Here is a 25,634-nt window from a genome sequence, read left to right as displayed (position 1 = left end):
TTCTCCATTCTGCCCTGAAGCTCCCTCTCCTCCAGTCAAAAGTCCTGGAAGTCAGAAAGAGCCTCAGCCACCTTGGGGCAGCTGGGACTGGCTGGGGAGCGGTGCCTTTGCATGTGGTGGATTTGCAGGTTCCTGGCAATCAGATCATCTCACTGTAGCTCCTAGACAACACAGCCCTCAGTGATGGAGCTCGTCTCTCGAATGCTGGTGAGCACTTTCAGCTGCATGTGTGGCTGCATGACAATCTTCATTGATTCACCAGTGTGCAGAAAGGACCTCCTAGGTGCTAAGGGCTAAAGGGGGAAACCTGATGCCACCACCCAACTCCAACCAAAAATAGTGTGAATGGGGAAGATTGACATATGAGTGCACAACTGCAATTATGTAAAGCCCTTGATGAACGTGAAGTGGTAAAGATGTTAGCGCACTCAGTAAACGTGCAGAGGAAGTGCTGAAAGAGAGTCCTGGTCATTTGCAGACTCCTCATCAGCCACATTTCACCACTGCTTATGCAAAAGGAAATTGAGCTTTCTACATGTCTTCATGCAAGTGTACTGTAAGGAATAGCCAACAGGATATTTCTGCCTATGAACAGTAAGTTCCTCAAACTCCAGTGTTTTCCACACCGGCTGCAGAATACTCTTGAGTGTCTGTTGATGGAAAAACTAACCATCCTCTACACAGTTTTCTTGATGCAGTCTTCCTTTGCTCGGCTGGGAGTAGGAGAAGGCAAGGTCAGGGAGGAAAGCCCCTGAAGCAGTACATTGAGTAGTTGGGTATTGTAAAGGGATATCTAAAAGGTTCTACCTTGTCCATTCTCAGACTTAATCAGGAAGTGTAATCAAAGCCACTATGACAGTGACAACACCTTAGTAGCTTTTTACACTTCCCAAGGCCTACAAGATGGACCTAAACTTGTCTTTTCTCAAGGAAGATCTATACAGTTCTCAGCCTGTGGCTTGCAACCTTTTTGTAGTCAGGGCATGCTTTCATGAGGTCGCCCAATACCATCAGAAAACACAGATATCTACATTACAATTTATAAGAGTAACAAGAGTTGTGAAGTAGCAATAAAAATAATTTTATGGTTTAGGGTCACCACAACATGAAGAACCGTGTCAGAGGTAGAGGCATTGGGACGGTGAGAACCAGTGGCATAAAAGGAAGGGACGACATGGACAGAACCAGGAACTACAGGAAATCTTTTGACAAGATGTTGGACAAATGCTACCAATAGGATAAGTGACGTCCTCCGGCCTGAACAACTTCACAGCATAGCGTAGAAAGGGAAGCTAGGACATGTGTTAAGAAAACCAAAGTGTGCAAGTGAGACAAGGCTGCCTCTAGGATTAGTGACAGAGTGTGCTTGGATAGGGTGGGATCCTGTGTCCACTCCCAGTATCTTGAAAGGAAACAACCAACGAACCAAACAAAGAACCAACCAACCAAACAAACCCCCATGGAAACCCTCAATGTTATTTATTTTTCAGTTTATTTCTTTTCTTTTTTCTTTCCTTTCCTTTCCTTTTTCTTCTTCTTCTTCTTCTTCTTCTTCTTCTTCTTCTTCTTCTTCTTCTTCTTCTTCTTCTTCTTGTTCTTGTTCTTGTTCTTCTTCTCCTCCTCCTCCTCCTCCTCCTCTGCTTTTTGGAGGAATTCACTCAAACCCGCCACTGTTTTCCTCAACTCGAGAACCATTCTCCTGGAACCCCATGGCTACAGAAGTTACCCTTATATTCTGCCAGGCTTCAAGCTGCAGTTCCTCAGTCACTGTGGGAACGGAGGGTGCGGTTGCCAAGTGGCCTTTAGATCTAATTCAGAGAACTTGTCCATGGCAGACACGTGCATTTACTGCACCACCCTAGGCAACTTACCAAGGGACTGAGAAAATGTTCTGCTCACTGCTGGAAGCTCAGGCAGGGGGTCTTGGAGCTGCTCTGTAACTGGGATGGTCCAGGGGCCCTGATAAATCCTCTGCTAGGGGGCGCAGCCTACATCTAAAGCACAGGAAATGTATGGCTCCCTTGACTTTCAACTCTGGTCCCGCCAAAAGGACTCCTTTCTCCTGGGCAAGCCACCCAGGCTGGTCATCCATGGTTTGCAAGGGAGCCTGGGTCTCCGAAGCACATTCATTCACCTGCGCCAAAGGCTCAGGTGGATGTGCTCCAAGGCTCAATTCAATTTAGTCAGCCCCTTCAGTATCTCTGAAATTTTCTACGGGAGGAGGCTGGGCAGGTGTGTGCACCGACCTGGAGCCGCCCACCGCGAAGGGGAGTGACCCGGGCCGCTGGGCGGGGAGGAGTCGCGATCCGCGCAGAGGCGGTGAGAGAAGCCGGTGTCCTCTAGGCTCTTTAAAAGGCGGACCCGGGTAGCCTGGGTGCAGCTTCACCTCTCTCCTGCTCCCTCTGCTCGCTCCCATCTCGCAATTCTCGCCACCTTGACGGGAATCCCGCGACCTGCCCACTAGCTCTTGGACATGGCGGCCCTCACGCGCCCTCTCCTCCTAGCTGCCCTCGGGCCCACCTTTCTTGCCTGCCTCCTAGCCCAGGTGGCCAGGGCTGCAGGTGACTGGCACCAGTCCTGAGAAGCCCGGGTCGCGCCGCCCACGGGAGACAGGGGACCCCGACCTTGTTGGCTGGGGGCTGCTCTGGTTCGTAGGGGATCCCAAGGTGTCCTGCCACATCTGTGGACTCCACTGCGCTTGACCTGAGGGTTTGAATGAATGCAGGGTTGGGAGGTAGTTGGTGCTGTTGTCCCTGCTGAAGCTGCTGGCTCTGTGTCTTCATCTTGATTGCATTAGGTGATGTGGGGTTCCCACTTTAACTATGAGGAAAAGAGCTTCCTAGGAAGTTACGCCTTTGAAGATGGTGGCCTCCTGGGTCCCTCACTGGTCATGGTCACCTCCTGCTTTGCTTGGCTTGCGTATTATCTTTGACAAGGCATGAGCCTTCTCATAACAAATAGCTGATGTGTGGTTTTTGGTTTAGATCTGATAGAAGCAACGCTGCTGTAAGCCCTAGGAAGACAGAATGCACACCCAATCTGCCCACTCTTTGGGGTGAGGCAGAAACTGAAACCCAAGGACTTGCAGAAAGAGACCTTGATAACAGGGCATTTTAATGGGATGGCATCCCATCATGTGACAGCTGCCACGTGCACCTTGCTCTCCGTGGGAGTTTCGGTGTCCGGATGTTTTAGGTTACACTGGGAATTGTTGCGTTAAGGTTTTTTCCGTTATGTGAATTCCTCACTGGCTGCTTCAGAAGGTCTGGGACTCTGGCACCTGCGTGGAACCTGAGCCTTCCTTCCCTGTCCTTATAAAGTGGGCTTTTCCTTGAGCAGCTTAAAGAAGGACTCCAGGGTCTTGAGCTGTTTTCACCAGTTGTGTGAATGTTGCCAGGAGGACGATTCGGGTCTAGGAAAAAAATTAGACACAACACACACACACCACTCTCTTCTCTATAAGTTATCAACGTTGTTGTGATTGACAACAAGGATGTGCTCCTTTTGAGGGTAGAGGCCAGGAGAGTGTTGTAGACTGTTAGCATAGGCTGGTGACCACAGAAAGAACTACATGCAATTACAGTGCTTTTGTGTCCTCTGTAGGCATTCCCAAGAAAGCGGTTAACTTAACTTGGAATTCAACTAATTTCAAGACAATTTTGAAGTGGGAACCCAAACCCGTCAATTATTTCTACACTGTTCAGATAAGGTAAGCTAGGTTAAAATAAACAGGCAATCACAGTTTGGCTCTTGTGGCTCTTGTGCACTGAAAAAAAAACCTCTTTGAAGCTGATTGTTGGATGAGGTTGTTTGGCTAATGAAAAAGTTTTCCTAGCAATTTTCAGGGGACTGTCAGGTTGCACCAACATTTCCTCCTTCTTTCCTTCCTTCTTTCTTTCCTTCCTTCCTTCCTTCCTTCTTTCCTTCACTTTACATCCTGGTCATAGTCCCATTCCCCCACTTTCCAGCCACCCCCTCCCCTATTTGTCATATAAGTGGAGCCCCCTTCTCCATCCATCCCAAACATGGACTCTGTTGTTTGCTTCTAGATCACTTCCCTCTGGCAAAGCTGCATTGCTCAGCCTCAGTAGAAGAGGATGCAGCCAGTCCTGTGGGACTTGATGTGACATGATGGGTTGGAGGTGGCAGAGGGGCTCTCCCCTATCCTGAGGAATAGGGAAATGCAGGGGTGGGGGTAGAAGAGAGAGAGAGGGTGAGACCTGGAGGAGATGTGCGAGGGCACTATGATTTGCATGTAAAATGAATAAATAAATAATTAATACCTAAATAAAATAAAGAAAAGAAAACACTGAAGGACTGTCTACATTCTTTGCTGTCTAGGGCTGTTTAACTCAATCAAGCCTGTTTACTCATTGACAGTTCTGGGGAACAAGTAATGCAACACTGTTAGTCTAAGTCTCAGTGTTGCCATGTGGTTTCCTTGATGGTTTTTACTTATTCCTGAGACGCCTTTGGTTTCTGAGAGGTTCTAGGAGATGTGCAAGGAACTTGAGAAATCCAGTCGGCCTGGTGTTGAAATAATTTCAGTAGTGGTAATTGGCAAGAATCAGGCATGTTTCCCCTCCTTGTTGTGCTGTTTCGGCCTGTGCCAAGCCTTTTAGAGCACTAGGATGCCAGTCTCAGGTGTGGGCCTTTTAAATGGCTTTCCTGTTTATCAACATGAGCTCCAGGATTACTATTGCCAAATCACAGGGGAAGAGAAGCTGTGTGCACGCATGCGTGTGTGCATGGATAGCTGTGCACAGATACATAGAGATAAAGGAGTTGCCTAATCTATAGTTACCAATGAGGTCAAATGTCTCTGCTCAAAGGCTAATGATACAGTTCAGTGATGCAGTTCTTGTCTGCCCTGTACAAAGCCTTGAGTCCCATCATAATCCATGTGCCACGCCCACCCCCAATTTAGTTGAGCAGGTTATGGTGACACTCTGTAATCTCTGCATACCTTAGTTATATGAAGCAGGGTCTTATGAGTGCAAGGCTACATGTGTGTTCCAGGACAACTGGAACTGTACAGTGAGACCGTTCCTTAAAAATATTCTAATCTTACCAATTCATATCCTAACAGTTGAGAGTTATTATTTCTTAGGAAATTAGTTACTGACATTTACCTTAGACTTTGGGTGGAATTGTTATCTTGTAATATATTGTCTTAATTGGAACAACATTGGAAATAATATCTTGGGTTGAGTTGAACTTTGAAACACGAGCTTTTATTAGCTGTAACATTGAGAGCCTTTTTTGTTTTGTTTTGTTTTGTTTTGTTTTGTTTTCTGAGACAGAGTTTCTCTGTGTAGCCTTGGCTGTCCTGGATTCATTTTGTAGACCAGGTTGGGCTCTAACTCACAGAGATCTGCCTGTCTATGCCTCCCAGAGTGCTGGGATTACAGGCCTGCACCATGGTGCCCAACTAACTTTTGGAGATTTTAAGGTGGGCATCATTGAGATGAGTCAGGCTCATCATCTGCAAACACCAGAGCTCAGGGCACAGCTTAAGGATTCCCACAGGCTTGGGTGTCACCCTCCTCAGGCCCTTGCTGCTGAGCTGGGTGATCCTGGATGCATTTCCATCAGTCAGTGCCTGAGACCTGAGCTAGTCCTCACCCTTCCCAGGGGGCAGGAGGCTCCAGGGCTAAGGGAATCCTAGCAGTCATTTGTCCAGATGGAACTGTGGCTCTGGGAAGCCAGGGCTCACACTGCCTGCCTGCCATGGGTGCGCAGGCTGCCTGGAACTGAGGTGCACCATGTCTGCAGGAGGCTCTGCCAGTCTGCTGCAAGGCCCCACCGCTGGGAGGGAGGGAGAGCTCTGCTCATCACTGCTTCTCCTGAATCCCCTTTATTCTGCTCCCCCACCCACCCACGCCTCTGGAGCTTGGCTGTGTGGTGCTGGCCAAGGGCCGCGCTATGGCACCAAAGCCCTTGGCTGAGTGTCCACAGTATCTTCTCTGCAAGGAGCTGGGAAGCATCAGAGGCCGTGCCATGACTTGTGCCTTCTAGTCCAGAGTATGTGCTGTGTCTGAAGGTGAATATAGAAGCTTCCAGATACAACCTCTCCCTCAGGTGGTGAATGTCTGTTTCCTGTTGGACCTCCTCAGTAAACTAGGAAGGGCTTTTATTTCCAAGCTTGGGGAGTTTATCACTAACCTAGAGAAAACTTGAAGCCTTTTGAAGTGGATGTGCTCTTAGCAACACCCAGAGGACCTCACTGGAGAATGTCCTCTCATTGACCTGTTCTCACAGGGTGATGTAGGCCTGTGTCCTATGTTTTTTTCAGAGAGCACACTTTTTGCAGGGTATTTGATCTCATTGTGAACCTCCAGATCATGACCCATGAAAACCTGTTTCTTGTTTTGTGTGGTTCGGCCCTACCTAACACACACCTTTCCTCTAAAAACATTCTGTTTATTGTAAACAGTGAATTATGGTGTGGCTCAGCCCTAGCACACATCTCTAATGCTAGTGTTTTCTGTACACAGGATTTAATAAAGTAAACACTGCATCAAGAGGTGGAGCAAGAAAGCAGTTGACAGGGATTAGGTGGTACAAAGGAGGGACTTTGATAGAACTATATGTAAGACAGTGTGGAGGAAGTAGAATTTCTTTGGGTTTTTCAGCTTTTTGGCATTTAATTCTTGGCTTTTTCCTTCTGTGCTATTGAGAGAGCTAGCAGGTCTTTTCCTCCTGGGCCATCAGCTTAACTAGCAGGCTCTTTGGCTTTTGGCTTTTCGTTCTGGGATTTAAGTTGAGTAAGAAGGTCAGCTGGGTACTTTCTCTGCCTCTCTGAACTAGCAAGTTTTCACACCAGCATCTGGCTCTTGAGTCTTTATTGGTGAAATCAAATGATTCAGGATTTCTCATTCTTTGAAACAACATGCATGGTCCGGCTCATGAGCTGGATGGAACAAACCAGCGCATCTGTCATGTGTATGTGTTCACTCAGAGCCCGGCCACCAAAAGGCTTCTTTACCATATCCATGGGAAGAAACAATTAAGCTACCATTGGCTTTTGATGTAGGAAAAGATGTAATCAAGGAGCATTTTGGTCATTTTGGATCCAAATAACCTCTTTATATTTATTATAGAAGAAAGATCCAAAATAAAAGAAACTAAACTACGCCAATTTTAATGTTAGTGTGTAGTTAGAGGACAAAAGATATATGTACCCACATTCTTTCATCTGGTTCTTTAAGGTTTTGGAGAATCCATATATGTGCCTCTTCTCTGTAGATAATTGAATCTATGTGTGACTCCTCTGCTCATTGTTAGATCATATTATATGTGTATTGATTAATAAACTCTATCAATAATAATTCCCTGAATAATTATATTCTATCATGATCACTACATATGTATGGTTAGTGAACCCTTGGCTCTTCTATTTGCCAGATATTGGGGTAGGCCCCTAGCACATGTTTCCTCAAGTTACAAATCTCCCCAAGGAGGTGCTGGTTCTTTTCATTTTGTGTCGTCATGGGAAGTGTACTCAACATGAGGGGGAAACAGTCTCATACTTGGCAAAGACCAAAGACTTGCTGCTTGGCAGAGGTGAGAACCAGAACTCTGGGTCCAAGGAGAGCCTGCAGGGTCAGAGCTTTCATGGCAGCAAGGTTAGGGGAGCCACCAAGGGAGAGGTGAGAGCTAAGCAAGGTTATATGGAGATGTGGAACATGGCTTGAGTGCTGGAGTCTGTCTGGCAGGATGATATGGACCCCAGAGCAGTGACTCCTGCCGTCCATTTGATGGGAGTTCAGGGGGCAAGATATAGATAGTGGTGCTCGGCTAATCATCATTTTAGTCCTTTTGAAGAATTTAGTGTTAAGCAGAAAAATTTCAAATTATTTTCTCTTTGATACACACACACACATATACATATATACATACACACAAATATATATACATATATATATATATACATACATACACACACACACACACACACACACACACACACACACACACATGTCCTTTACCCTTGGAGGCACAGACTTTGTTAACTGTCACTACCTGTATTGTGTTTCTCTGATCTTTGTGGAGATGTGTTCTTAATCTTGTAGCTACAGCTAGCATGTGGCAATGTAGGCAATGTGGCAAACAGGACCAGCTTTGCTCCTAGTTGCTGTGTGACTTTGAAAGTCGGTTGGTGTCTCTGTTTTTCCATGCTCACATACATTAAAGAAAAATCTGACTCAGCCACCCTGGCGGCTGGTGACCTTGCATTCCCACTTCAGGGCTCAGGGTGGGAAGTGCTCTTCAGGTTCCCTGTGCTGCAGTTGGTAGCTCAGGGCACTCGGGTAGAAGGCCGTCCATCCTGATGGACACAGAACCCATAACCTCCCATTGCTTTTCTCCTTCCTTCCTTTAGATCTGGATCTCAGGACTGGAAAGACAAATGCAACTTAACCACAGACACTGAGTGTGACGTCACAGACGAGATCATTCAGGATGTGTACCAGACCTATGAGGCAAGGGTCCTATCTGTCCCCCAGAGTAAGACTAAATGGAAGGAAGTGCTCTTTTCAAATGCCACAAAGTTTACACCTTACCAAGAGAGTAAGTAGCTTGGTGCGTGATGTCTTCACTCCTGGCCTGGGTTTCTGCACATTCTTGAGCTTTGAGAGCCACTACTGGACATTAGACTAACGATGTATCTGTACACACACACACACAAACACACACACACACACACACACACACACACACACACACACACACGGTATCTTATAAATAAGCATCTCCCTCTCTGCAGATGGACAGGATGTTCACAGAATGTAACCCTGTGTGTTGATCACTGCATCATCTATGAACTTTCTCCCCCAGTCTCCCTTGGTTCCTACCAGTAACCAGCGTGGGGTCACAGCAAGGCTGGGCATGTGGCTTTTCCTCAGGATACTGTGTCAGGATACATGTCACATGCTCAGGTTTACATCCATCATCAGAGCAGAGATCCTAGGTTTGGATTTCCCACAAACAAGCACAATTCACAGGGAAGCCACTTGTGCTGTAAATAGGCTCATTGGTTCCTCAACCAGCTGAGCTTCATGTGGTCCTGAGATGAGCCAGCAGGTGCCAGCTCTCCCTCATGATGGTTTGAACCTGTGGCGTGCTTTCTTTGTCCCAATGTGCAAGGCTGCCATCTTATAGGAAAATGCAATATCCTTGTTAGATAAACAAGTATCCAACTTTTTCCTCTAATAAGGAATGGAGTGATATCTTATGATGAATTACAGAATAAAAATATTATAGAATAATAATAAATATCCTAATAAATAAAATATTACAATAAAGGAAATAAGTAGAATTCCTGTCAGGCAGGAGAATGTTTTCTCTTTCTTTTTCTTTTTAATCTGAGTGCATGAGAGCGCATGTGTATGTGTGTGTGCATGCATGTGTGTCTCTGTGTGTTTGTGTGCATGTGTGTGTTTCAGAAGCTGATATTTCACAGGCACACGCAGCACATTAGGGACACTATACTCCTTCTGCAAGGCCTGCTGGTTAAAACAAAAGTGTCCTATTTTTGGTGTCCCCTCTCCGTACTCTCAGATTGCTGAGTGACTGGATGGTGAGAAGGATGAGTGACAAGTGACCAGAGTTTTTCATCTGACATTCACTCTGATGGTTCAATTACCCAGAGGGATGTGGCTGTCTTCCTAGGGTCCCCATTGACAAGCCCCTCTCTTATGACACCTCTGTGTTCTTACCCTTATGTTTCTCCATGTCACCTTCCTGTCTGTCATTCTTCCTGAGCCATGATTACCCTTTATAGACCTTAAGCTTTCAGCAATCCAGACCAAATCCTTTGTGATACAAGACAGAAAACACACACACACACACACACACACACACATACACACACACACACACACACATACACACACACACACACACACACACACACACACACACACACACACTCCTGTGACTTGCATAGAGTGAGGGCTTGTTTGACCATCACATAACCAGAGCACACGAGTTGAGCTAACTGAGCCAGCAACCAATAGCTTAAAATAGATTTCCTGATGGACCAGGAAAATTTCTTTGCCTCCCAGCCTCTAATTTACTGTAGCTAAAATATGGAAGCTTGAAAAACTGCATTGTCCAGCATGGTCACCATCACCCAAACATGGCCACCAAAATCTTGAAATATGGATAATGCTGCCAAGGTGAAATATATGCCAGTTTTTAAAGTGTAAAATACCCATAGAGTGTTCATATTAAGTGCATGCTAAAATGCTAATCTATTAATGGATCTATTAAGGTCTGTGATTACAATGAATCCCACCAGCTCTTTTCACATTTCCTAGTGGCTGTAAGGAAGATTCTCCTTATGTCTCCAGAGGATGGCATTGTGCTGTGCTGTCCTGGGACTCAGCTCTAGGACGGCCTCCACTCCTTCTATGGCAGCTGACTCTGTACAGGTGTTCCATAGGAGCCAAGGAGAGGCTGTCAGTTGTGATAACTAAGTGATCTTCTCTTTGTATTGATTTTAATTTCCATTCAAGGGCAATTTTTCCCCATTTCAGCACAAGTTGGACAGCCAGTAATTCATCGGTTTACACAAGATGGTACAAAACTGAACGTGATGTTGGAAGACTCAAGTACATTAGTCAGAAAGGACAAGAATGGGACATTCCTCACCCTGCGGGGAGTTTTTGGCAAGGACTTGAGTTATATACTTACTTATTGGAACAACTTAAATACAGAAAGGGTGAGATGATTTTTCATTCATTTTATGCCTTGTTTTATAGATCCTAGATTCTCCACAGGCTGCTTCCTTCCCAGTTCAAATATACAGTAATAGGGGTTGACATGATGGTATGGACAACCGATCCTCGTTCTGCCTGTCACTTCTGAGGTAGCTGCCTTGTGTTCTTGAGCAGGGTCTTTTCAGAGATTCCAGTTTCCCAAGCAAGTAGCTGGACCAGACTGTCTGCTCCCACATCCTCATATGGGGGATCCCAAAGGAAAAATAACATTAACTAATCTTCATTTATATGCATGCATGTGTGTTTGAGAGTGTGTGTGTGTGTGTGTGTGTGTGTGTGTGTGTGTGTGCATGTTTGTGTGTGTGTGTGTGTGTGTGTGTGTGTGCATGCTCATGCAGCTTGCGACACTGGGCATTGTTACTCAGGACCTTGTACCCTAGACCGGTTTTTCTACCACTGAGTTACATCCCCAGCCCCTAATTGTGCCTTCTTCGGTGATTCCATCTTTCTTTTCCTACAGAAAAAAAAGGGACTGGACTGAGTTGTATGTACTTGTTGTATCTTTAAGCCTTGGCAAAGGTCCCTTAGCAGTTATCAGGGTGACTGATGAGCCAGGTCACTTCTAATCCTCCCTCAGTGATGTCTGCATAGACTCTGCTTAGAGCCCTGGTGTCACCTTCCTTCGCCACTTATGGGGAAGAACTCAGTCTGAGCCTGTGTGAATAAGGACTTTTGATCTTTTCACAGAAAACAGCTGAAACAAAGACTAATGAATTCTTGATTGATGTGGACAAAGGAGCAGGCTACTGCTTTACTGTACAAGCTCAGATTCTGTCCAGGAAAAAAGACCAAAGGAGGCCAGAAAGCACCCAGGAATGCACAGACCAATGGACCAGTATACTGGGAGGTGAGTGGCCATGGCTGGCAGTGCCCTGGGAGGCTTCGCTGCCCCCACGTCAGAGCAACATGTAGCTCTGTGATTCAAACATTCACAGAAGAATGACCTTAGGTTGTTGTTGTTTTGTTTTGTTTTTGTTCTTGTTGTTGTTTTTTGTTTTTGTTTTTGTTTTTGGTTCTCCTAGGGAAATGTAGACTTGATCCCACATGGTTCCCTTGGTTACCAAGTGCTGCCCTGAGCTCCTGCAATGGGCCAAGTTCTATCGGCATTGTGCACATTACAGTTCTGATGTGAGTAGTTAAGTGTCAACTCACAGCTTCTCTGCCTGTTTTTCCTACTGACACAAAGATCTGTGAGGGTAAAGGATGGGGGGAGTGGTCTGTGGAACAGCCAGCTTGTGGACCCGGAAGAGTGCTGGGATTAAAAGCGTATGCCACCATGCGTGGCAAGGCTTGTGACCACTACACCAGCCCTTGGGTGTGTTGATCCTCATGCGCCCTCGCATCCTAGACCTTTCTTGGTTTCCTCCTTTCTCAGGTGACTGGGCTGCAGGTGAGTGGCACCAGTCCTGAGAAGCCTGGGTCATATACCCTTGGGGGAGACAGGGGACAGACCTTGCTGGCTGGGGGCTGCTTTGGGTCCATGCTGTTCTGCCACACTTGTGGACTCCACTGCGCATGCTCTGAGGGTTTGACTGAACATAGGGCACGTAGATAATTAGTGCCTGACCCAGGCTGTTGTCCCCATGGAAGGTGCCTGCTCTGTGCCTTCGCCTTGGTTGCATAAGGTGATCTAGGGATCCCGCTATAATTCTGAGGAAAAGGCTTCCTAGGAAGTTGCTCCTTCGAAGGCGTCTGGCTCCTTTATGCACCTCTGCTGAAGTTGGCATATTTTCGTGGCTTGCATGGTATCTTTGAAAAGGTGTGTGCCTTGCCCTAATTAGTAGCTGGGTTTGTGACCTTCAGTTTTGACTTGATAGAAGCAATGCTACTGTAAGCCCTGGGAAGACAGAGTGCACACACCCAATCTGCCCACTGTTTGGGGTGAGGCAGAAACTGAAACCCAAGGACTTGCAGAAAGAGACCTTGATAACAAGGCATTTTAATGGGATGGCATCCCACCATGTGACAGCTGTCACATGGGCTCCATGTCTACCTTGCTCTCCGTGGGAGTTTCGGTGTCCGGATGTTTTAGATTACACTGGGAACGGTCGTGTTAAGGTGCATTCCACACTGGCTGCTTCAGAAGGTCTGGGACTTTGGCACCTGCGTGGACCTTGGGCCTTCCTTCCCTGTCCTTATAAAGTGGGCTTTCCCTTGAACAGCTTAAAGAAAGACTCCAGGATCTTGTGCTGTTTCCACCAGTGGTTGTGTGGCTCTTGCCAGGAGGACAAATTGGGTCTAGGAAAAAATTAGACCCACACAGCCCTCTGTTCTCTATAAGTTAGCAATGTTGTTGTGATTGACAGCAAGGATGTGCTCCTTTCGTGGGTGGAGGCAGGGAAACTGTTGTAGACTGTTAGCATAGGCTGGTGACCACAGAAAGAAGTGCATGCAATTACAGTGCTTTTGTGTCCTCTGTAGGCATTCCCGAGAAAGCAGTTAACTTAACTTGGAATTCAACTAATTTCAAGACAATTTTGAAGTGGGAACCCAAACCCGTCAATTATTTCTACACTGTTCAGATAAGGTAAGCTAGGTTAAAATAAACAGGCAATCACAGTTTGGCTCTTGTGCACTGAAAAAAAAAAACCCTCTTTGAAGCTGATTGTTGGATGAAGTTGTTTAGCTAATGAAAAAGTTTTCCTGGCAATTTTCAGGCCACTGTCAGGTTGCAGCAACATTTTCTTCTTCTTTTTTTCCTTCCATCCTTCCTTCCTTCCTTCCTTCCTTCCTTCCTTCCTTTTTTCCTTCGTACACTTTACATCCTGGTCATAGTCCCATTCCACCACTTTCCAGCCACTCCTCCCCTATTTGTCATATAAGTGGAGCCCCCTTCTCCATCCATCCCAAACATGGACTCTGTTGTTTGCTTCTAGATCACTTCCCTCTGGCGAGGCTGCATTGCTCAGCCTCAGTAGAAGAGGATGTGCCTGGTCCTGTGGGACTTGATGTGACATGGTGGGTTGGAGGTGGCAGAGGGGCTCTCCCCTATCCTGAGGAATAGGGAAATGCAGGGGTGGGGGGTAGAAGACAGAGAGAGGGTGAGACCTGGAGGAGATGTACGAGAGCACTATGATTTGCATGTAAAATGAATAAATAAATAATAACTAAATAAAACAAAGAAAGAAAACACTGAAGGATTGTCCGCGTCCTTTGCTGTCTGGGGCTATTTAACTCAATGAAGCCTGTTCACTGAAGGACAGCTCTCAGGAGCATGTAATGCAGCACTGTTAGTCTAAGTCTCAGTGTTGCCATGTGGTTTCCTTGATGGTTTTTACTTATTCCTGAGACGCATTTGGTTTCTGATAGGTTCTAGGAGATGTGCAAGGAACTTGAGAAATCCAGTCGGCCTGGTGTTGAAATAATTTCAATAGTGGTAATTGGCAAGAATCAAGCATGTCTTCCCTCTTCGTTGTGCTGTTTTGGCCTGTGCCAAGCCTTTTAGAGCACTAGGATGCCAGTCTCAAGTGTGGGCCTTTTAAACAGCTTTCCTGCTTATCAAAATGAGCTCCAGGATAACTATTGCCAAACCACAGGGGAAGAGAAGCTGTGTGCACGCATGCGTGTGTGCATGGATAGCTGTGCATAGATACATAGAGATAAAGGAGTTGCCTAATCTATAGTTACCAATGAGGTCAAATGTCTCTGCTCAAAGGCTGATGATACAGGTCAGTGATGCAGTTCTTGTCTGCCCTGTACAAAGCCTTGAGTCCCATCATAACCCATGTGCCACGCCCACCCCCAATTTAGTTGAGCAGGTTATGGTGACACTCTGTAATCTCTGCACACCTTAGTTATATGAAGCAGGGTCTTATGAGTGCAAGGCTACATGTGTGTTCTAGGACAACTGGAAATGTACAGTGAGACCGTTCCTTAAAAATATTCTAATCTTACCAATTCATATCCTAACAGTTGAGAGTTATTATTTCTTAGGAAATTAGTTACTGACATTTACCTTAGACTTTGGGTGGAATTGTTATCTTGTAATGTATTGTCTTAATTGGAACAACATTGGAAATAATATCTTGGGTTGAGTTGAGCTTTGAAACACGAGCTTTTATTAGCTGTAACATTGAGAGCCTTTTTTGTTTTGTTTTGTTTTGTTTTGTTTTGTTTTCTGAGACAGAGTTTCTCTGTGTAGCCTTGGCTGTCCTGGATTCATTTTGTAGACCAGGTTGGGCTCTAACTCACAGAGATCTGCCTGTCTATGCCTCCCAGAGTGCTGGGATTACAGGCCTGCCCCTGGTGCCCAACTAACTTTTGGAGATTTTAAGGTGGGCATCATTGAGATGAGTCAGGCTCATCATCTGCAACCATCAGAGCTCAGGGCAGAGCTTAAGGATTCCCGCAGGCTTGGGTGTCACCCTCCTCAGGCCCTTGCTGCTGAGCTGGGTGATCCTGGATGCATTTCCATCAGTCAGTGCCTGAGACCTGAGCTAGTCCTCACCCTTCCCAGGGGGCAGGAGGCTCCAGGGCTAAGGGAATCCTAGCAGTCATTTGTCCAGATGGAACTGTGGCTCTGGGAAGCCAGGGCTCACACTGCCTGCCTGCCATGGGTGCGCAGGCTGCCTGGAACTGAGGTGCACCATGTCTGCAGGAGGCTCTGCCAGTCTGCTGCAAGGCCCCACCGCTGGGAGGGAGGGAGAGCTCTGCTCATCACTGCTTCTCCTGAATCCCCTTTATTCTGCTCCCCACACCCACCCACGTCACTGGAACTTGGCTGTGTGGTGCTGGCCAAGGGCCGCGCTATGGCACCAAAGCCCTTGGCTGAGTGTCCACATTATCTTCTCTGCAATGAGCTGGGAAGCATCAGAGGCCCAGCCTCAGCACCGTGCTGTGACTTGTGCTGTCCAGTCCAGAGTGTGTGCTATGTCTGAAGCTGAATATAGAAGCTTCCAGACACAACCTCTCCCTCAGGTGGTGAATGTCTATTTCCTGTTGGAACTCCTCAGTAAACTAGGAGGGACTTTTATTTCCAAGCTTGTGGAGTTTTTCACTAACCTAGAGGGACTTTGAAGCCTTATAAAATGGCTGTGTTCTTGGCAAGACCCAGAGGACCTTATTGGAAAATGTCCTCTCATTGACCTGTTGTCATAGGGTGATGTAGACCCCTGTCCTATGTTTTTTTCAGAGTGCATACTTTTTATATGATATTTAGTGTCTTTGTGAAGCCCCAGATTGTGATCTGGGAAAACTTGTTTCTTGTTTGGTGTGGTTCGGCCCTACCTAACACAAACCTTTCCTCTAAGAACATTCTGTTTATTGTAAACAGTGAATTATGGTGTGGCACAGCCCTAGCACACATCTCTAATGCTAGTGTTTTCTGTACACAGGATTTAATAAAGTAAACACTGCATCAAGAGGTGGAGCAAGAAAGCAGTTGACAGGGATTAGGTGGTACAAAGGAGGGACTTTGATAGAACTATATGTAAGACAGTGTGGAGGAAGTAGAATTTCTTTGGGTTTTTCAGCTTTTTGGCATTTAATTCTTGGCTTTTTCCTTCTGTGCTATTGAGAGAGCTAGCAGGTCTTTTCCTCCTGGGCCATCAGCTTAACTAGCAGGCTCTTTGGCTTTTGGCTTTTCGTTCTGGGATTTAAGTTGAGTAAGAAGGTCAGCTGGGTACTTTCTCTGCCTCTCTGAACTAGCAAGTTTTCACACCAGCATCTGGCTCTTGAGTCTTTATTGGTGAAATCAAATGATTCAGGATTTCTCATTCTTTGAAACAACACGCATGGTCCGGCTTATGAGCTGGATGGAACAAACCAGCGCATCTGTCATGTGTATGTGTTCACTCAGAGCCTGGCCACCAAAAGGCTTCTTTACCATATCCGTGGGAAGAAACAATTAAGCTACCATTGGCTTTTGATGTAGGAAAAGATGTAATCAAGGAGCATTTTGGTCATTCTGGATGCAAGTAACCTCTTTATATTTATTATAGAAGAAAGATCCAAAGTAAAAGAAGCTAAACTACGCCAATTTTGTAGTTAGTTTGTATGTTTGAGGACAAAGAATACATGTACCCACGTTCTTTCATCTGGTTCTTTAAGGTTTTGGAGAATCCACATATGTGCCTCTTCTCTGTAGATAATTGAATCTATGTGTGACTCCCTAGCTCATTGTTAGATCATATTATATATGTATTGATTAATAAACTCTATCAATAATAATTCCCTAAATAATTATATTCTATCATGATCACAGTATATGTATGGTTAGTGAACTCCTGGCTCACTAGCACATGTTTCCTCCAGTTAAAAATCTCCCCAAGGAGGTGCTGGTTCTTTTCATTTAGTTTGGTCATGGGAAGTATGTATTTACCCTTAAGGGGTACCAGTCTCATGCTTGGCAAAGGCTGAACTCTTGCTGCTTGGCAGAGTGATGCCTTTGGACCAGAACTCTGGGTCCAAGTAGAGCCTGCAGGGTCAGAGCTTTCATGGCAGTAAGGTTGGGGGAGGCACCAAGGGAGAGGTGAGAGCTAAGCAAGGTGATATGGAGATGTGGGACATGGCTTGAGTGCTGGGGTCTGTCTGGCAGGATGATATGGACCCCAGAGCAGTGACTCCTGCCGTCCATTTGATGGGAGTTCAGGGGACTAGATATAGATAGCGTACTTGGCTAATCGTCATTTTAGTCCTTTTGAATAATTTAGTGTTCAGCAGAAAAATCAAATTATTTTCTCTTTGATGGTGATATATATATATATACATATATATGTATGTATATATATATATATATATATATATATATATATATATATACATAACCTGTCCTTTACCCTTGAAGGCACAGACTTTGTTAACAGTCACTACCTGTGTTGTGTTTCTCTCATCTTTGGTGAGCTGTGTTCTTAATCTTGTAGCTACAGCTAGCATGTGGCAATGTAGGCAATGTGGCAAACAGGACCAGCTCTGCCCCTAGTTGCTGTGTGACTTTGAAAGTCGGTTGGTGTCTCTGTTCTTCCATGCTCACATACAATAAAGAAAAATCTGACTCAGCCACCCTGGCGGCTGGTGACCTTGCATTCCCACTTCAGGGCTCAGGGTGGGAAGTGCTCTTCAGGTTCCCTGTGCTGCAGTTGGTAGCTCAGGGCACTCGGGTAGAAGGCCGTCCGTCCTGATGGACACAGAACCCATAACCTCCCATTGCTTTTCTCCTTCCTTTTATTAGATCTGGATCTCAGGACTGGAAAGACAAATGCAACTTAACCACAGACACTGAGTGTGATGTCACAGAGGAGATCATTCATGATGTGTACCAGACCTATGAGGCAAGGGTCCTATCTGTCCCCCAGAGTAAGACTAAATGGAAGGAAGTGCTCTTTTCAAATGCCACAACATTTACACCTTACCAAGAGAGTAAGTAGCTTGGTGTGTGATGTCTTCACTCCTGGCCTGGGTTTCTGCACATTCTTGAGCTTTGTGAGCCAGAAATGGACAATAGACTACCGATGTATCTGTACACACACACACACAAACACACACACACACACACACACACACACACACACACACACACACACACACACACACGGTATCTTATAAATAATCGTCTCCCTCTCTCAGATGGACAGGATGTTCACAGAATGTAACCCTGTGTGTTAATCACTGTGTCATCTACCTAGTTTCTCCCCCAGTCTCCCTCGGTTCCTACCAGTAACCAGCGTAGGGTCACAGCAAGGCTGGGCATGTGGCTTTTCCTCAGGATACTGTGTCAGGATACATGTCACATGCTGAGGTTTACATCCTTCATCAGAGCAGAGATCCTAGGTTTGGATTTCCCCCCAAACAAGCACAATTCACAGGGAAGCCACTTGTGCTGTAAATAGGCTGATTGGTTCCTCAACCAGCTGAGCTTCATGTGGTCCTGAGATGAGCCAGCAGGTGCCAGCTCTCCCTCATGATGGTTTGAACCTGTGGCGTGCTTTCTTTGTCCCAGTGTGCAAGGCTGCCATCTTATAAGAAAATGCAATATCCTTGTTAGATAAATAAGTATCCATCTTATTCATCTAATAAGGAATGGAGTGATATCTTATGATGAATTACAGAATAAAAATATTATAGAATAATAATAAATATCCTAATAAATAAAATATTACAATAAAGGAAAGAAGTAGAATTCCTGCCAGGCAGGAGAATTTTTTCTTTTTCTTTTTCTTTTTAGTCAGAGTGCATGAGTGCGCATGTGTATGTGTGTGTGCGTGCACGTGTGTCTCTGTGTGTTTGTGTGTATGTGTGTGTTTAAGGAGCTGATATTTCACAGGCACACACAGCACATTAGGGACACTATACTCCTTCTGCAAGTCCTGCTGGTTAAAACAGAAGTGTCCTATTTTTGGTGTCCCCTCTCTGTACTCTCAGATTGCTGAGTGACTGGATGGTGAGAAGGATGAGTGACAACTGACCAGAGTTTTCCTTGTGACATTTGCCCTGATTGTCCAATTACCCAGATGGATGTGGCTGTCTTCCCAGAGTTCCCATTGACAAGCCCCTCTCTCAGGATACCTTTGTGTGCTTACTCTTGTGTTTCTCCATGTCACCTTCCTGTCTGTCATTCTCCCTTAGCCATGATTACCCTTTTATAGACCTTAAGCTGCCAGCAATCCAGACCCAATGCTTTGTGATACAAGACAGAAAACACACACACACACACACACACACACACACACACACACACACACACACACACACTCCTGTGACTTGCATAGAGTGAGGGTTTGTTTGACCATCACATAACCAGAGCACACGAGCTGAGCTAACTGAACCAGCAATCCATAGCTTAAAATAGATTCCCTGATGGACCAGGAAAATTTCTTTGCTTCCCAGCCTCTAATTTACTGTAGCTAAAATATGGAAGCTTGAAAAACTGCATTGTCCAGCATGGTCACCATCACCCAAACATGGCCACCAAAATCTTGAAATATGGATAATGCTGCCAAGGTGAAATATATGCCAGTTTTTAAAGTGTAAAATAACCATAGAGTGTTCATATTGAGTGCATGCTAAAATGCTAAACTATTAATGGATCTATTAAGGTCTGTGATTACAATGAATCCCATCAGCTCTTTTCACATTTCCTAGTGGCTGTAAGGAAGATTCTCCTTATGTCTCCAGAGGATGGCATTGTGCTGTGCTGTCCTGGGACTCAGCTCTAGGACGGCCACCACTCCTGCTATGGCAGCTGACTCTGTACAGACGTTCCATAGGAGCCAAGGAGAGGCCGTCAGTTGTGATAACTAAGTGATCTTTTCTTTGTATTGATTTTAATTTCCATTCAAGGGCAATTTTTCCCCATTTCAGCACAAGTTGGACAGCCAGTAATTCATCGGTTTACACAAGATGGTACAAAACTGAACGTGATGTTGGAAGACTCAAGTACATTAGTCAGAAAGGACAAGAATGGGACATTCCTCACCCTGCGGGGAGTTTTTGGCAAGGACTTGAGTTATATACTTACTTATTGGAACAACTTAAATACAGAAAGGGTGAGATGATTTTTCATTCATTTTATGCCTTGTTTTATAGATCCTAGAGTCTCCACAGCTTGCTTCCTTCCCAGTTCAATGGGGGTTGACATGATGGTATGGACAACCAATCCCCGTTCTGCCTGTCACTTCTGAGCTAGTTGCCTTGTGTCCCTGAGCAGGGTCTTTTCAGAGATTTCAGTTTCACAACCAAGTAGCTGGACCAGACTGTCCACTCCCACATCCTCTTATCGGGGATCCCAAGGGAAAAATAACCCATTAACTAATTTTCATTTATTTGCATGCATGTATGTTTGAGTGTGTGTGTGTGTTTGTGTGTGCCCGCGCGCGCACACCCGAACGCGCTCATGCAGCTTTGTGACATTAGGCATTGTAACTCAGGACCTTGTACCCTAGACAGGTTCTCTACCACTGAGTTACATCCCCAGCCCCTAATTGTGCCTTCTTTGGTGATTCCATCTTTCTTTTCCTACAGAAAAAAAGGGGCTGAACTGAGTTGGATGTATTTGTTTTATGTTTCCACCTTCGCAACATCTTTAGCAGTTATCAGGGTTACTGGTGAGCCAGGTAACTTCTAATCCTCCCTCAGTGATGTCTGCATAGACTCTGCTTAGAGCCCCGGTGTCGCCTTCCTCAGCCACTTAAGGGAAAGAACTCAGTCTGAGCCTGTGTGAATAAGGACTTTTCATCTTTTCACAGAAAACAGCTGAAACAAAGACTAATGAATTCTTGATTGATGTGGACAAAGGAGCAGGCTACTGCTTTACTGTACAAGCTCAGATTCTGTCCAGGAAAAAAGACCAAAGGAGGCCAGAAAGCACCCAGGAATGCACAGACCAATGGACCAGTATATTGGGAGGTGAGTGGCCATGGCTGGCAGTGCCCTGGGAGGTTTTGCTGGCCCAGCTTCAGAGCCACATGTAGATCTTTGGTTCAAACATTCAAGGAGAAATGACCTTAGGTTGTTTAGGTTTCTTTTCTGGGTTCTCCTAGGGAAATGTAGACTTGATCCCACATGGTTTCCCTGGTTACCAAGTGCTGCCCTGGGCACTTGCAGTGGGCCAAGTTGTATGGGCATTGTGTACATTACAGTTAGGATGTGAGTAGTTAAGTGTCAACTCACAGCTTCTCTGTCTGTTTTTCCTACTGACGCAATGACCTGTGAGGGTAGAGGGTAGGGGGAGTGGTTTATGGAACAGCCAGTTTGTGGACACGGACTATTTTGTTGTTGTTGTTGACATGGCAGATATTTAAGTGCACTTAGGATGGACTTTTACCACAGGGCTATGTGTGTACGTGAACACACTCTCTGGGTGTGCAGTGTTGTGACTAAAAGCCTATAAGTATCCCTCTGGGCCACTCAGACAAGGGGTTCTGAGTGCTTTCAGGAGAAAAGCATCAGGGGACAGTAGCAGTGGCCCTCTATGGGGCACGTGGACTGTGACAGGGGAAAGTGGTTTGTAGCTAGGGTGAGGTTGAGACATGTCCAAACTCTAAGAATTTCAGTCTTGAGGCTGGCAGTTGTAGGGTCCCCTCCCTGTGTTTGCCTACATTGCCCATTGCAAGTAGTTCAGTGGCTGCCACCCCTGCAGTTTTGAGGTAGTTATGTAACATAGAACCTGGAATTCCTCTCCGTGCAAATAAAGCACTCAAGGCACCTGAGCCCTGACCAGTACTCACTATGGAAACTTCTTCCCACTCCTCAAGATTCCTATAGCTGTTGTTGACCACAAACAATCGCACACGAGCTGGTTGCCTGAGTATCATCAAAGAGAGCTGGACCACTAAAATCCTCAGAGGAGGCTTTCTTCCCATCCCTCCCATCAGCCCTGTTATTATTAAGAATGAGATGCCATACGACAAATACAATATCGAGCAATTGATTTGGGGGAAGGAAAGAGGAGAGCAGATAAGGCCTGAGTGGGCCATGAGCATAGAGAGAGACTGAGGCAGGAGACCGTGGGAGAGGGAGAAATGGAGGAGGCAAGGGTGCACCAGACACAGGGATGGAGAGAGAAAACCTAGGCAGAAAGAGTGCAAGACAGAGATGAGGTGGCAGGTTGGTCTTTTTAATGTGGTGCACACCTGCCAGAGGTTATTAGGAACCTAGAGGCTGGCTAGTGGATTGCTTGTGAACAACCCCCACCCCAGAACTCCCAGCAGATCCTGCAGACCCTAAGCTGTCTGAGCTGCACTTCATCCTTTCTAGCCTGGTGTGCAGTGGCGCCCCGAGGGAAGGAGCAGCACTCAGACTCATAGCTGGCACTCAGGCTGAGTCAACCAGACCTCTGGTTCAAGTAGAAACTTTGAGTGGCCCTCCATGCCCTGAGTGGTCCCCGCCCTTGCCTTTGGCATCGGCCCAAAGGCCCAACCCTCCATACTCTGAGGGAAGACAGTCTTCTTTTTTCCTACTTTGTTCCCTAGATCTTGGGTTTTCTTTCCTTTTTCATTATAATCTAGAAGGATGGACAGTGGCTGGCTGCCTGTGGAGAGGAGAAGAGATTTAGAGTGAAAAGGAAGGAGACTTTTAGTTTTCATACATGTTCCCATTTGATTCAAATTATACAATAAGAGTTAGCTATTATTTTTAAACTTTAAATTTGAACTCACAGCATACTCATAACTATTGAGTCAAAGTCTTGAGATGATTAAAATGTATATATTATTATCTGGTTCCACCTGTCCCAGGTGGTTAACTAAAAAGCATTTTCTCTTAGAAAGGAAGTATACAAAACAGTTAATAGGTATTATTTATTTGGTTAATATGCATAAGAAAGTAATATGGGACAGAATTACTTTACTGAGACATGTGCTCTATCATTTAGGTTATTACTGGGCAGAGTGATGTGACTCTGTGACAAGTACTGAGCATCTGTCTAGTGTGTCAAGAGATGCTGGAGTTAGCTAGCTAACACTCTGTGTGCTCTGAGTGCTCACCTGACTTATTTAGCTAGCTATGTTGGAACCCATACTTTACCTTATGCATAGTAACAGCTGTTCTGATGTAGAATTGTAAAAATTTTATAGAATGGACTAGGTAAGAAAGATGCAAACACAAATACTTTGCAACAGTAATTTTTTTGGGTTTTTTTTGGGGGGGATGGGGGTCGGGGTGGGCAGAATGTAGGAATGAAATGCTTAAAATTGCTGCTTGCACAGGCCTGAGCAGAATGAGCAGTAAAACGTTATTTACACACAGATGTGATTCTCCCCTCCTGAGGGTATTTTGTCAGTTCTTCTTTGTTTGTTTGTTTGTTTTTGTATTAGTTATCTCATAACTATGAGTTGGCAGCCAAAGCCGTTTTTCCTACATTTAAGGTGGGGTCTATTAACGTCTCACATTCTCACGCTAGGCCAGCATATGTAGTAGCGGCTGTTTTTCCCATGAGGTTCCAGGTGCCCATCATCCACTGTGCTTAACACAATGCAGAGAAGCCTTCCCTCGCTATCTGACCTGAAAAACAAACGAAAAACCAAAAACAACAACAAAGATTTATATAAAGAAGTAATTTCTTCCAAAACTATCTCAAACAAGCAAAGCTAGCATTTGAATTTTGGGGTGTCTGGCCCCAAAGACCACATCTTTCCCGCTGAGTCTTGTGTCAATTGAAATCTTCAGCCATGAGTCATCTGCTGGGTTCTTTGAGATACTTGCCCTGTGTCTAGATTTGAGTTCACACAGGCATCCATGGCTGAGGCTCAAATGACCTGAAAGGCCTGGGATTCAGTGAGTGATAAGTGAATATCCACAGCTGCCTCCAGTGTTAGAAAGACAACAAAGTCACCCCCCCCACCCCCGTCTCCTCAGCCTGGAATAATGGAAATTAAATGGGCAGTGTGCAGAGCACAGAGCTGACCCTCTATACCTGTGAGAACCTCAAATGATAAACATTCATGAACAAATTGCATCTACGTTGAACTCATATAGACATTTTTTTCCTTGTTGTAATTCCCTAGTCAGTGTACTACAACACCTATTTAGATAGCACTTGCATCATATTAGGTATTGTAAGGAACTAGAGATTATTTTAAAGTATGCAGGAATAAGTACATAGTTTACTTGCAAGTTCCATATCACTTTGTAGAAGGAAGGCACTATGTTTCCTGGATACTGAAACCATCCTTCAAAGAGAGCCAAAGACAGCTGCATTAGAGTGCCAATTATGACATATATACCATCTTTCCTAACAAACGAGCCGCTCCAGCACGTCAGAGATCTTCCACAAGCAACGGGTTAGCACAGTTACTTTGTGAGGTGCCGATCCTTTTGTGAGAGAGCTTCATCCTACGTGGCAGTTGGAAGGAAAGTGAGGGCTCCCACAAAGTCAGACCTAGGATGTGACATTGTGAGAGTCTGGTCAAGGAAGAAAGAGAGGGAAGGAGGGAGGCAGGGAGGAGAAAAGAGAAAGAAAGAGAAAAGAAGAGACAAAAATAAACCACTCTAGGTTCATAAGCAGAACAGATTTGGAGCAGGGGATTGGTCGATAAGATAACGGAAGAGGTGAGAAAGCAGAGAGCAATCTCAAGAAGAACAAAAGACACGTGATTCCACCTATGGTGTCAGGGGAAAAGGGGAAGAGATGATTCTCCCAAATCCCAGGAGTAGATTTCCCAGAGGCATCTAAGAACCCATAAAACCAGCCTCAAATCTAAAGCCAAAAATGCAAGTGATTGACATTGTCCTGAAATCAACATTGAAGAGTAGATCAGAAATACTCCAGGAGGAGGTAGGACTGACAAAGAGAAGGACTGAATGCCATGAAGTCAACAGGTCCCCTCTGCCACGTGTTCAGTCTCTCCACAGTCCCACAGCAACAGGGCCAAACAACCATAGATTGATACCTCAGAAACCATGGACCAAAATAAATGAACCTCCCCTCTTCTCTAGTTGATTATCTCAGGTACTCGTTAGAGTAATACAAAGACAAATATTTAAATTTTTTTCTTTTTAGAAAAATGAAAAAGATACATAATAAAATGGAGCAAAATTCAGGACATATGAGTCCAAAGAAATGTTAAAAAAGAGTGAGTGAATTCTTGATGTGAAATTAGGCTAAGAGGCATCACGGAACTAAGTTCTTGTGCTCACAATTAATTCACCGTGATGAAGCTGTTAGACAAATGAGGAGGCTGCCAGCTGCCAGAGGAAGATCAGCCTGACCTGAACAGCCAGCCCCACCCAGGGAGGGCTGAGGGTGGAGGCTGAACACCCTGAACACCCAGGCCTCCATGTGGCCGTGCCCATGCCCAGGCTGCAGCTCATGAGGCCTGGATGTCCGTGAGGTAAACAACCAGCGGTACATTCATCCATTCCACAGAAATCCATGGAGTCCCATAACACCCTGAGAACCCCAGAGAACAAGTAATG

General features: G+C 45.4%; 1 protein-coding gene across 1 annotated transcript in view; it reads left to right on the top strand.

Moving 5' to 3' along the window:
- Positions 1-2,347: 2,347 nt before the first annotated feature.
- The window catches only part of LOC311582576 (interferon alpha/beta receptor 1-like), a 37,218-nt gene continuing 13,931 nt past the window's right edge, over positions 2,348-25,634 (top strand). The window contains exons 1-9 of the mRNA XM_084755766.1: positions 2,348-2,561; positions 3,604-3,709; positions 8,384-8,571; positions 10,542-10,726; positions 11,472-11,631; positions 13,206-13,311; positions 17,953-18,140; positions 20,082-20,266; positions 20,966-21,125. Coding sequence (XP_084611892.1) covers positions 2,474-2,561; positions 3,604-3,709; positions 8,384-8,571; positions 10,542-10,726; positions 11,472-11,631; positions 13,206-13,311; positions 17,953-18,140; positions 20,082-20,266; positions 20,966-21,125 — 1,366 coding nt within the window. The 5' untranslated portion in view covers positions 2,348-2,473. The remainder of the gene's footprint in view (positions 2,562-3,603; positions 3,710-8,383; positions 8,572-10,541; positions 10,727-11,471; positions 11,632-13,205; positions 13,312-17,952; positions 18,141-20,081; positions 20,267-20,965; positions 21,126-25,634) is intronic.

The sequence above is a fragment of the Acomys minous genome, assembly GCF_964271855.1.
Source record: "Acomys minous genome assembly, chromosome: 14".
Lineage (NCBI taxonomy): Eukaryota > Metazoa > Chordata > Mammalia > Rodentia > Muridae > Acomys > Acomys minous.
Note: the sequence above shows the minus strand (reverse complement) of the source record. Positions and strands in the feature narration are given on the sequence as shown.